This window comes from Delphinapterus leucas, chromosome 12, assembly GCF_059928025.1.
Source record: "Delphinapterus leucas isolate spDelLeu-1000000601 "Yukka" chromosome 12, BTC_Dleu_Yukka2, whole genome shotgun sequence".
Taxonomy (NCBI): Eukaryota; Metazoa; Chordata; class Mammalia; order Artiodactyla; family Monodontidae; genus Delphinapterus; species Delphinapterus leucas.
Genome location: NC_143140.1, coordinates 74427900 through 74440133, shown reverse-complemented (window position 1 = coordinate 74440133; position 12234 = coordinate 74427900). Strand labels below are relative to the sequence as shown.

General features: G+C 36.9%; 1 protein-coding gene across 9 annotated transcripts in view; it reads right to left on the bottom strand.

Moving 5' to 3' along the window:
* The window catches only part of ADGRG6 (adhesion G protein-coupled receptor G6), a 151546-nt gene that overhangs the window by 131667 nt on the left and 7645 nt on the right, over positions 1 to 12234 (bottom strand). For 8 of the 9 annotated variants that reach the window (XM_089922065.1, XM_089922061.1, XM_089922067.1 and 5 more), the window contains exon 2: positions 11719 to 11819. In XM_089922065.1, the coding sequence (XP_089778191.1) occupies positions 11719 to 11819 (101 nt within the window). Of the gene's footprint in view, positions 1 to 11718; positions 11825 to 12234 lie in introns of all 9 variants that reach the window. The other variant, XM_089922068.1, reaches the window with a different exon arrangement.

Below are 12234 nucleotides of genomic sequence, written 5' to 3'. Positions count from 1 at the left end.
ATTTCTAAACCTCAACATAGTACCTAGGCCAAGCACTAATTTTTTCTTTTAAATAACTGAATACCTATGACTAAATCCTCATTTTGCTTAGCAAAAATATATAAATTCTTCAATTTCTGTACTCATTCAATATTTAGTTGAGACCCTACTGTCCGGCAGGCACTTGATAGGGCATTACAGAGCTAGGGAGCTGTGACATTACATAAATTAAGGACTGTGGACTGTATCCTGCAGACAATGAGAATCTTCAGGGGAACTTAAACAGGGCAGTGGCATGATTCCAACAGTGGTTTAACAGAAACACTGGACACACCTGGTGGAGATGAGAGCCTCAGAGACAGTTGTTATAAAGATAAAAAAGGCATTTCTAACCTAGACTCAGCAACTCTTGGTCACAGCTAAATATGAGTTTGAGCAAGAAAGAGAAGGCAGCAAGTGTGCCTAAGATTCTATTAATATCTCAAGGTTTTCGATATATACATGAACGCTGTTCACCAAGGAGGAAAGTAAGACTGGCTTTTCTGAAGTAAAATGGTACCTGATAGAGAAAAAGCATAAACCACAGACTCAGTAAAGAAACGACAGATCTGACACTGAGTTACCTAACTATAATCCTAGCGAGTTCTTACCCTCTGTTCCCTTCAGTGTACATTTTTGGTTGCACGTGTCTTACTGAGCTATAGTGGGTAATGACATGCCTATCTCCCCTACTGAGCTAGAATTCCTCATTCAGCTCTGACAGCACAATCCCTCCATTGACATCCTCCACAGTCAGGCCTCCTGCTTAAGTGTCTACGTTCATTCCTTATTCTCTTCTGCAGAGACCCTTTATTCTAGGCACAGGAAATATGGATCCTTCCACAAAATCAGTTTCAGTGAATTCCTAGGTTTGCCCTTTCCCTTTCTCTGCCTACCTCACCCTTCTCCATTTCCATGCTCACTTTCCATCTTTTTGTTTTTGGTCAAGATCAGAGATGAAATTCAGTGGGGACGAACCACTCCCACAACTGCAATCAGTTTGTGTGTTTGTTTTTTTAATATCTTTATTGGAGTATAATAGCTTTAGAATGGTGTGTTAGCTGCTGCGGTATAACAAAGTGAATCCGCTATACATATACATATACCCCCATAACCCCTCCCTCTTGCGCCTCCCTCCCACCCTCTCTATCCCACACCTCTAGGTGGTTGCAAAGCACGAAGCTGATCTCCCTGTGCTATGCGGCTGCCTCCCACTAGCTATCTGTTTTACATATGGTAGTGTATATATGTCCATGCCATTCTCTCACTTTGTCCCAGCTTACCCTTCCCCCTCCCCATGTCCTCAAGTCCATTCTCTATGTCTAAGTCTTTATTCCTGTCCTGCCGCTAGGTTCTTCAGAACCATTTTTTTTTTTTAGATTCCATATATATGTGTTAGCATATGGTATTTGTTTTTCTCTTTCTGACTTACTTCACTCTGTATGAAGACTCTGGGACCATCCATCTCACTACAAATAAATCAATTTCATTTCTTTTTATGGCTGAGTAATATTCCATTATATATATGTGCTAAATATTCTTTATCCATTCATCTGTCGATGGGCACTTAGGTTGCTCCCATGTCCTGGTTATTGTAAATAGAGCTGCAAAGAACATTGTGGTACATGACTCTTTTTGAATTATGGTTTTCTTAGGGTATATGCCCAGTAGTGGAATTGCTGGGTCATATGGTAGTTCTATTTTTAATTTTTTAAGGAACCTCCATACTGTTCTCCATAGTGGCTGTACCAATTTACATTACATCCCAACAGTGCAAGAGGGTTCCCTTTTCTCCACACCCTCTCCAGCATTTATTGTTTGTAGACTTTTTGGTGATGGCCATTCCGACTGGTGTGAGGTGATGCCTCATTGTAGTTTTGACTTGCATTTCTCTAATGATTAGTGATGTTGAGCATCCTTTCATGTGTTTGTTGGCAATCTGTATATCTTCTTTGGAGAAATGTCTATTTAGGTCTTCTGCCCATTTTTGGATTGGGTTTTTTGTTTTTTTGATATTGAGCTGCTTATATATTTTGGAGATTAAAATATCCTTTGTCAGTTGCTATGTTTGCAAATATTTTCTCCCATTCTGTGGGTTGTCTTTTCATCTTGTTTATGGTTTCCTTTGCTGTGCAAAAGCTTTCAAGTTTCATTAGGTCCCATCTGTTTATTTTTGTTTTTATTTCCATTTCTCTAGGAGGTGGGTCAAAAAGGATCTTGCTGTGATTTATGTCATAGAGTGTTCCACTTATGTTTTTCTCTAAGAGTTTTACAGTGTCTGGCCTTACGTTTAGGTCTTTAATCCATTTTGAGTTTATTTTTGTGTATGGTGTTAGGGAGTGTTCTAATTTCATTCTTTTATATGTAGTTGTCCAGTTTTCCCAGCACAACTTATTGAAGAAGTTGTGTTTTATCCATTGTATATTCTTGTTTCCTTTATCAGAAATAAGGTGACCATACATGCGTGGGTTTATCTCTGGGCTTTCTATCCTGTTCCATTGATCGATATTTCTGTTTTTGTGCCAGTACCATACTGTCTTGATTACTGTAGCTTTGTAGTACAGTCTGAAGTCAGGGATTCCTCCAGCTCCGCTTTTCTTTCTCAAGATTGCTTTGGCTTGCAATCAGTTTTTACAGCCAGCCATCCAATCTGATTACAGGGAAAGCTCTTCAAATGGTCAATGACAAAGCCATGTGATTTTGTAAGTATTTTTTCATCGCCCCTGCTAGAAGATGCAGTTTTAACATTATCTCTTCTGTGCAAACTTTTCTGAGATCTCTTCTGTTATCCCTTGATATCACAGTCACAATTCTATTAGACCACATATCGCAGTGCTTCCTATTTGTCTCATGTCAGTCTCCTTAACAACACTAAAACTTCTTGAGTTTAAGGATCATGATTTAGCTCTGCATAGCCAGGACTTTGAAAAGAGTCTGATACACACACACATGTGAAATGCTCAAATATTATGGTATTATTGTGACATAGCCCTCAGCTTTTAAATGCACTTAAAAGTAGCATGCTAACTATGTTCTCTGCAACTCCATTAAGTATTATAATGCTGTCACAAATGTTTGATTTACTTTAATAATATTGGGGGAGGGAAAAGGTTCTGATTAAGAATACCTAACAGTTAGATCTGCTAGACTCACTTTGGTAAGGAAAATCCAAAGTCACAAAAGGGCAGCTTGGAAAGCAATTTGATTCATTCACTACACATTTACTGAAAACCTCTTCTGTGGCATTACAATCACAGCATCATGTCTGTAAACCGACAGGACCTTAAATATAAGAAACAGTCGCATAGTATAAAGTTACATGTCAATTCTTTTTAAAAAGTAATTGTTGCAAATTCAGAGAGAACTTTCCTCTGAAACAGTTACTGAAAAAGTCAAACCTCTCTAATATGTGTGTGTGAGAGACAGGTAAGCAAGTCAGATGATGAGAAGTAATGACAGTGCTAAACAAACACCAATGAAAGTATCAGGGCTTACTGAACTGGAAGGAAAGTCCTATGTCAAGTTAGCAAAGGCTCTGAGAGAACCACAGACCTTATTGTTTATTGATATATTTGTACTTCATCAGTATTGTTACAGAAATTTTTTGGTCATGAACTTACTACAAGTAACAGATTTTCAGATTACCATTCTAAAGAGAGATGAGATTAGCAGTCCAAGTAAAAACCTAATTTTCACCTCTGATGACCCAGCCAGGAGACACCGATTCAGAGAATTCAGGAAGAAGTGGGGACCATATTCCATGATGCCTTAGTGTATATACTTAGGAGTTCATTCTCTCTAAAAAACCCAATATGGAGGCAAAATATCTCTATAAGTCTAGCTTTCTAGCTTTCCTCACCCCCTGTAGCATCAGTACTGAAGACAATCAAATCACTATGACTTGAAAACCCTCATTTTCTGTCTTAAGATTCTCTTCATTAAAGCCAGTAACCCAGTAAAACTGTTACTTATACTCAATTGAGGCCAGTATTAGCTGTACATAAAGCCATATTTCTGTGCATATATTTAAGGCAAAAAAAAAAAGGAAGGAAGAAACTGTGGATGTGTTTAAAAGCAGTGATTAATACTGTATTCCCATTAAGAGTATTTTCTTTTTTTCAGATCTGTATTTTACTTTAACAGTACTCTTTAAGTTTCAACCAGGTAAAGAATCTTCTAAAAATACCATTTTGTTTACGTATTTGTAAAAATCATAAGCATTAACTCATTCTTATAGCTTTGCATAGTCCAATAATAGTGATTAGTGTAATGTTATAATTAAAGAGATGAAAAAATTGTTGATTTTCAAGGGGGTTGACACAATCCATCACCTGGCTCTACTGCCAACAGTTTCTCTCTTCCTGTTATCTAAACTAGCAGCACCAAGCTGGGAGCAGAATGTATTAGCAGAGGCATCTTTTTTGGCTCACAATAGTTGATTTATTAGAGAAAATTCTGTAATTTTTTTAAAAAGTGTATGATTTTTAAACCACAAGTTTAAGATGAGCCTGGTTTAGGAATAACTGTAAACCAAGATATTTTGACATCAAATAATTCAAACTATTTTCCTGACAAAGGAGCTCTCATCTAAAAAGATTAATTGGCTATAAATAGTTTTAACGATTTTTGAAAAAAAAATCAAGATAATTAGTCTTAACCATAGAAATACAGTAGTATCACAGTTCCCACTGGATTACTTTATTCCTCTCTGAGAGGTTTTTTTTTTTTTTTGGTAATGGTTAAATAGGTTCATCTGAACTGGTGATAGCCACCACCCATGTGCTGGCAAATGACCTCAATTTTTTTTTTTTCAGGTGTTTAATCATCTTTGTTCAGTGAAGGGGAAAAGACGTTTACAATATTGTGACTTCGTGCTCATTGTCAGATTAATATATTTTGTCATCTAATCTCCTTACTTTCCTATCCTGCTGCCCCACCTTATAAATCATATTTACTCATTAAATCTGGAATAAGTTTTTTTTTCCTCTCTCCTTGGTTCTTTTCCATTTTGTTCTTTTCCACATTTTTAATTTACTAAACACTATGACACTGAAATCTTAGGAAGAATGGTGCCAAAAAGCACATATTCTACTTGCTGAAAATAGAAGGAAAACTCCATAAAGAATTATTATTTTGAAAGTGGCAGAAAATTTTGTACCTGCCAAAGTCTAGAGTTCCCCAGGTTTATCTTGTCTAAGAAAGTTACCTTCCCAATCTCTAACTGAGTATAGAGCTTACCTACTAAAATTGAAAGGAAATACACACAGAAGAAACTTTTGAGGTAACTATTAAAAGAATGTGTACATCAAGAAAACAGGCTCTCTCTGCAGCAACATATATGGACCTAGAGATTATCATACTAAGTGAAGTAAATCAGACAAAGGCAAATATCATACAATATCACTTATATGTGGGATCTGAAAAAACAGTACTAATGAACTTACTTACAAAACAGAGACAGTCTCGCAGACATGGAAAACAACCTTACTTACAGTTACCAAAGGAGGGTGTGAGGGATTAAAAAAAACAACACAAAAGTTCTATAACACACACACACTCACTCTATGATTAAACTGTAGGCTGAGGAGGCCTTCACGGTTTTTAGTACAAATTCCTCTTCAAAATGAAGACTCCTTCTTCATACCTTCTTCATCACCAGTGATGGCGATTTCGAAGGTCAGCTGGCTTTATCTTTTGGCAACCAGTTACTGAGTCATTTGGTACTTGGAGCATCAACCCAAAAATACTTAGACTAAGTCTGTTTTCACTTCCAAATGACCACTTTTCAAACATCTAAAGACCACTATCGCATTCTTACTGACATCACTATTCCAAAGTAAATGTTCCATTTAAATCAATTTTTTTAATTCAGCAAGATTTTTATCTTTCAAAAGAAACCAAATGGTTACACCAAAGCAACAATGTGGTGGCTGACTCAAAGGGTCCACAGCTGCAACCCAGCCCCACAAAGGCTTCACATAACCGTGGAGACAGAGATGCTCTGAAACATTCCTCAGATTGCTCGAGACTCATCACCAGGCTGATCTGCCTGGTCTAGATACTCTGTTTATGAACTCTCTCTAAAGGATAACAACCATGCCTGGAGGCGAGCATGATCTGACCAGCAAAGGGGAAGACTCTTTGCTAACACCTCACTCTTCCTAATGCTTAATTCCTACATGGTGTCAGTTTCACTGGAGGCCCCATCACACTGCTTAGTCACTTGAGATAGTCAGTGTGGTGACAAGATGAGTCACCCTCATTCCACATTTACGTAATTGACTTTATGACCCCAATGTAGGATTTCATATTTACCTACATCAAAATCAGATCATCTCAAAGGTATATGAAGGCAGGCAATTATCTACAGGGAAGACGCATCAAAGAAACTTCTGTATACAACTTTCTAAGGTTTACTTATTCAATCACATTGGCTCTTCTAACCTGAAGTGTAGAGTGGGAAAACAGCCTTTTAGCTGAAAGCTTCAGACAGTAATTTGGAGCACTTTGACCCTAACTGGAAAAACCCCCCACAAATATTTATTGTCATATATTATAGTTTTCTGTTAGTCACTTAAGCATTACTCTGGCTCTTTCTTCACTTAATAAGAATAGTTTGCACAACTAGAGCCTTATTTTTGACCTTTCAAATATACTTATTTAGTAATTAATGACATATTAATGTTAAAATGGCTAGAAAAAAACCTGGCAGATTTATAAAGGGATTATTTTTCTATGCATTCGAAAGCCATTTGATTGCATATAAAAATATGTATAAAAGATGTCTAACACTCCAATACAAACTGCAGTGTCATTGCTGATCATGAGTAAAATTAACACACAAACCAAAAGAAGCACAAGGTTAGTCCAATCATCTGCCTTCCAGAACCGTGCTGTCCTCTGGGCTAGAAAGCACACACTTCAGGCCAGATTGTACTTTCAGAAACATTTCCCCTGTTAGCTGCTGATGTATCATAACTATCAGAATAACACTGAGCTTTGAAATAATCTGCTGATGTCATCAATTTTCAGAAGAGAAGGGAGGCTCCTCCCTCAGTGCTCGTGACTAAGGCTATCTGTGTGGAAACAGGCTCCTGGTTGCTAAGGAATCCGTTGGCTCTTGGCTGTCTGTTTCCCACTCTGTTTGAAGCCACAACCTTCTGTCTGCTTGAGATATCATCATTCATCTTCAGATCATAGTGTGTCACGCTACATAAAAAGAGGTTCTTACTTGAAACAACTTTTAGAGATTCATATCAAGTGAAGGAAGAGTCGGAGTAATGGTTACATGACTAGCATTATAACCATACTTATAAAAGTATAATATTCATACATGTCAACAGTCTCTCTGGCAGTTTTTTTATTTTTATTTATTTATTTATTTATATTTATTTATTTTTGCGGTACGCGGGCCTCTCACTGTTGTGGCCCCTCCCGTTGCGGAGCACAGGCTCCGGACGCGCAGGCTCCGCGGCCATGGCTCACGGGCCCAGCCGCTCTGCGGCATGTGGGATCCTCCCGGACCGGGGCACGAACCCGTGTCCCCTGCATCGGCAGGCGGACTCTCAACCACTGCGCCACCAGGGACGCCCTCTGGCAGTTTTTTTAATGTGGCTTCTTTTTTTAATACCAAAGAATCTTATTAGGATTTTTTGTTTTCCCAAATTACTACAGTAATACATGTTCATTGTAACAAGGCAAATCATTCAGAGTTGTATTAAGTTCCATCACCTTCCCCCTTCTCACACCCACCCTGAGATAATCCACTTTACGCCCCTGTGATAACCCATTTTAAAACCTGATGTGTATCATTCCATGTTTTATTAATGTTTATACAGTCTTACACAAAAGTATACACACATAATAATCCCAGTTTTGTAGTACAACTTATTACAAATCTAGGATAATCTTATATTGTTCTGTAATTTGCTTTTTAACTTAACTTTATTATCTTTCCAAGCCAATATACATAGTTTTGAATGGCTACACAGTATTGCATGGTATGAATATAAAATAATTTATACAACCATTCCCTTGTTGATGAACAATCAGAGTCTTTACCAATTGTTTGCTATAACAATGCTACAGTTAACATATGGGTACATATTTCTCTATATATTTATGGGTTTTATTTCTATAGGATAGATGCGTACATGTGGGAGTGATATGTCAAAGAAAATACACATTCTTACTCTAAAAAAATATTGCCCAATTACTCTCCCAAAAGACAGAGCCAACAGTGTTAGTGTGTCTTCTTTACCTAAACTTTAATAATACTGGATGCTATCAACCTTTCTAAATACTGTCAAGCTAGTGGGTAAAAAACAATTGTATTTTGTAATTTGTACTTCTGTGGGACCGGTTTAAATATTCAAATGTTATTTTGCTGTAGTTCTTATTAAAAGTTATATCCAGGGCTTCCCTGGTGGCGCAGTGGTTGAGAGTCCGCCTGCCAATGCAGGGGACACGGGTTCGTGCCCCAGTCCGGGAAGATCCCACATGCCACGGAGCGGCTGGGCCCGTGAGCCATGGCCGCTGAGCCTGTGCGTCCGGAGCCTGTGCTCCACAACGGGAGAGGCCACAACAGTGAGAGGCCCGTGTAACACAAAAAAAAAAAAAAAAAAAAAGTTATATTCATCACCTATCAAGAGACAAGGTATTCTGTTTCTATACTACTTTTTAAAATTCTAAAGGGCATAAACGTTGTATACTATTTGCTTTGTAAATGTCCACGAAACTACAAATGTTAACTTACCTAGAAGATTTAACATTGCAGTTCTATTTTATGAGTTAAATTGTGGATATTATCAGAATTAAACTACAGGATCCTAATTTTTAATCATCTGAACTAAGTGTCAAGCTTAACAATCAAGAGGTTTTGCCAACCCTCTAACCCAGCTACAGCAGTCAAATTAACAAAATATTAACAACCAAGAGAGTAACCAAAATCAATAGATTATCCCTAAAGGGTGAAATGAGAGTGATAAGGGGACTCCTTTGAATTGGGGGATAGGCAGACTTATCTGAGATGGTAATAACTAAGACCTGAGTATCAAAAAAGAACCAGGCGCATGTGGATTAGGGAGAAGAGGGTACTAAGAAAGCATGGTTAAGGAATAGAAAGGACATGTATCTGAAACATAGTGGCCGTAGGAGAGACTAGCAGGATAGTAGGATGCACTGTAATGCATGAGAGTGAAGCAGATTTGAGGATCGGAGGTAGGAATCAAGAATCTTGTTCAGGGCTTCCTTGGTGGCACAGTGATTAAGAATCCGCCTGCCAAAGCAGGGGACATGGGTTCAAGCCCTGGTCCGGGAAGATCCCACATGCCACAGAGCAACTAATCCTGTGCGCCACAACTATTGAGGCTGCGCTCTGGAGCCTGCGAGTCACAGCTACTGAAGCCTGTGAGCCTAGATCAGGTGCTCCGCAACAAAGAGAAGCCACTGCAATGAGTAGCCCGCGCACCGCAACTAGAGAAATCTTGCATGCAGCAACGAAGACCCAACGCAGCCAATAATAAATAATTTTTTTAAAAAAGTTAATATAAAAAAAAAAAGAACCCTGTTCACACATGTGAAGTCTGAGGACTATTATATATCCAAGTGTATGAGAATAAGCAACCCAAGAAATGACTCTGGGTCCAAGAAGGGGCCGGGCACAAAGATAAAGACTGAGGAGACACTGGCATCAAGATGCCACTGAAAGCCACTGGATTCGATGAGATCACCTAGGGGTCATCCAGAGAAGTGAAAAAAGTCAAAGATTGCCTATACAGAGACATAAATCACAGTTAAGCACCAGATGTTCTTCAAAAATATAGTGGTATTACACCATGATTGAAAGATAGGACTCTGAAAATTAGGTATAGCTAAAGTTTCAATATGCATTATTTTAACAAACCCTACACCGAGTTACTTATAAGGCACAATTTTGATATTAAAATGCCAATAATAGCCCCTAATGTATTTCTGTGAGTTCAAATATTCATGTGGGAGGTGGTGGCATTTTAAGTGAGTCATATTTAAGATATATAGACACAAAACATTCTGGCTTCATGAGAAAACACAGGTAACTATCTGTCACAAAGCCTTAGGTGATGCACATACCACGTGGGGTAATAAAAGAAATTCTTAAAAAAGATTTCTTGTGTCAGACAGTAACTTAAAAACACATTTAAGTACTTTGATTCCCATGCCCTTGCGAATGAGCACCTCCTTAAATTTTACATCCCAGGTGCTTCCCTTGCCCCATCCTAGTCTCAGCCCAGTTGACCCCATTTACTTAGTCTAAAAACATGTGTTTCATTTATTCAAATGATTAAAATAATGAAGGTGCATATACCAAATAAAATGTTGACATCTAAAATAAAAAGTCCCAATTTAAGGTTTGAAGAAGCCTTGAAAATTTACAAATGCTATGACCTAACAAAAATGAATTTTAATCTCATAATTTATCTTACATCATGTAATTGGCTCCTGGAGGGTCACTTTTGAAAGTTAAGAAATAATTCAACACTGTACATGATAAAAATCTAATGTATATATAATTTTCAGATCTCTTCACAAGTGTGCTTCCTCTTTCTGGCAATGAAAGTAACAGAAAGATAGACTTTATAAGGAAATTGAAACAAATACACCAAAAAAACCACTCAAAGATCAATTTTGTTTTGAAGCCAGTAAACAAGTACCAGGGATTTCCCAAGTAAGTAGCTGAAACTACCTGATGGCTTGGAAAAAAAGTATTTGTATATTAAACACTAGTTAAATATCTTGATCCATGAATTAGCAATTTTAGCAGATAATCTATTTCCAGATTTGTTAAATGTATTATTTATAATAACATACAGGTATGTTATAAACATGGAATGTATAAAATCTTGAGTAAATCCCAAGTAATCAATACATAAGACTTCAGGAGTAATGACTTCATTCTAAAGGAAAATATAATAAACTGAATAAAGACAACAGTAAAAAAAATAAAAAGTGTAAAACAAAATGGGCTTAAGAAAAATGCAGTTTGCTCAAGTAACAAAACCAGATAACTTTTAAAGATCATTCACATTCCTCAAGTTCTTATTGGCTCATTCATATAATTAGCTGTTTATAGAAAAATTTGGCTTTCAATAACAGCTAAAAAGGTCTTATTTCAAAGTTGAGAAAAAAATTGTACTCTTTTTAAAAATTAAATATTTCCATTCCAAATGTACTGTAATTAAAATTAACTTTCTCACAGCATTTTAAGTCAACTAAATAACCTTCATGATCTAAAAACTTAATTTCAAATTCCTGTCTGATACTCGGCAATAAATAAAAATAGCAAAGCCTATACTTTACTTTTCATAAAGAACTGAATGAAAACTCAAAAAGAGAGAGAATTAAGTACTGTATATTTATTCAACCGTAGAAGAAACAGCTAGCACATTTTTAATGTCAGATATGTAGCTATCTCATCATTCAATATGGGCGAGATAAATAAAACTAAAAGAAATGTAGCTAAGATTAAAGAAATACACTCATTAGAAAATAAAACAATGATCAAAGTAATAGAATTCACACATAATTAAAGAGGAATGAGAGGCCATGGACAGAAAAAGCCTGTAAAGACAGAAAACGTCAACAAATAAGAAGCACACTTATACTGAAGGCAATGTAATCATTATTAAATTCTGAGTTTGAAAGAAAAAGAGTCTTACTTACCTGAGGGAGGAACATACACAATATATAAAGCAAATAAGAACAAAAGAGAACTTGGCTTCCATTTCGAATGACAGCTCCACATTCGGCCTGAGTGAAACATCCTGTCATGGAAAAAAGCAACAGTCAGGACACTTAGATTCAGTAAAGCATTCGGTCAATAAAATCTGTAGGTTTCCAGCAGGTACTGGAAAATAGGAACCTTCAGATTCAGCCTTGCTTCCAAATAAAAAAAAGAAACTTTGAAGATGATAAACTAAGCATCCCCTTTAAGCTAATTAGGCAAAAGAAAAAAATCCATGCATTTTATTTGTCACTTGGTGGCACCTTCCTTATCAATGAATATATAATAGACGATTTCTTCATGAAGATGGGGAAGTATTCAGATAATACAAGATAAAAATCACTTATAAAAAAAAAACAATTTCGGCATCAATCTTCAGCATCACCAGTCACATGCCCATCTGAGTAGCAAGAGGATGTTTTTATCAACCTCTTCTATAATCTCCCAGAAATTTA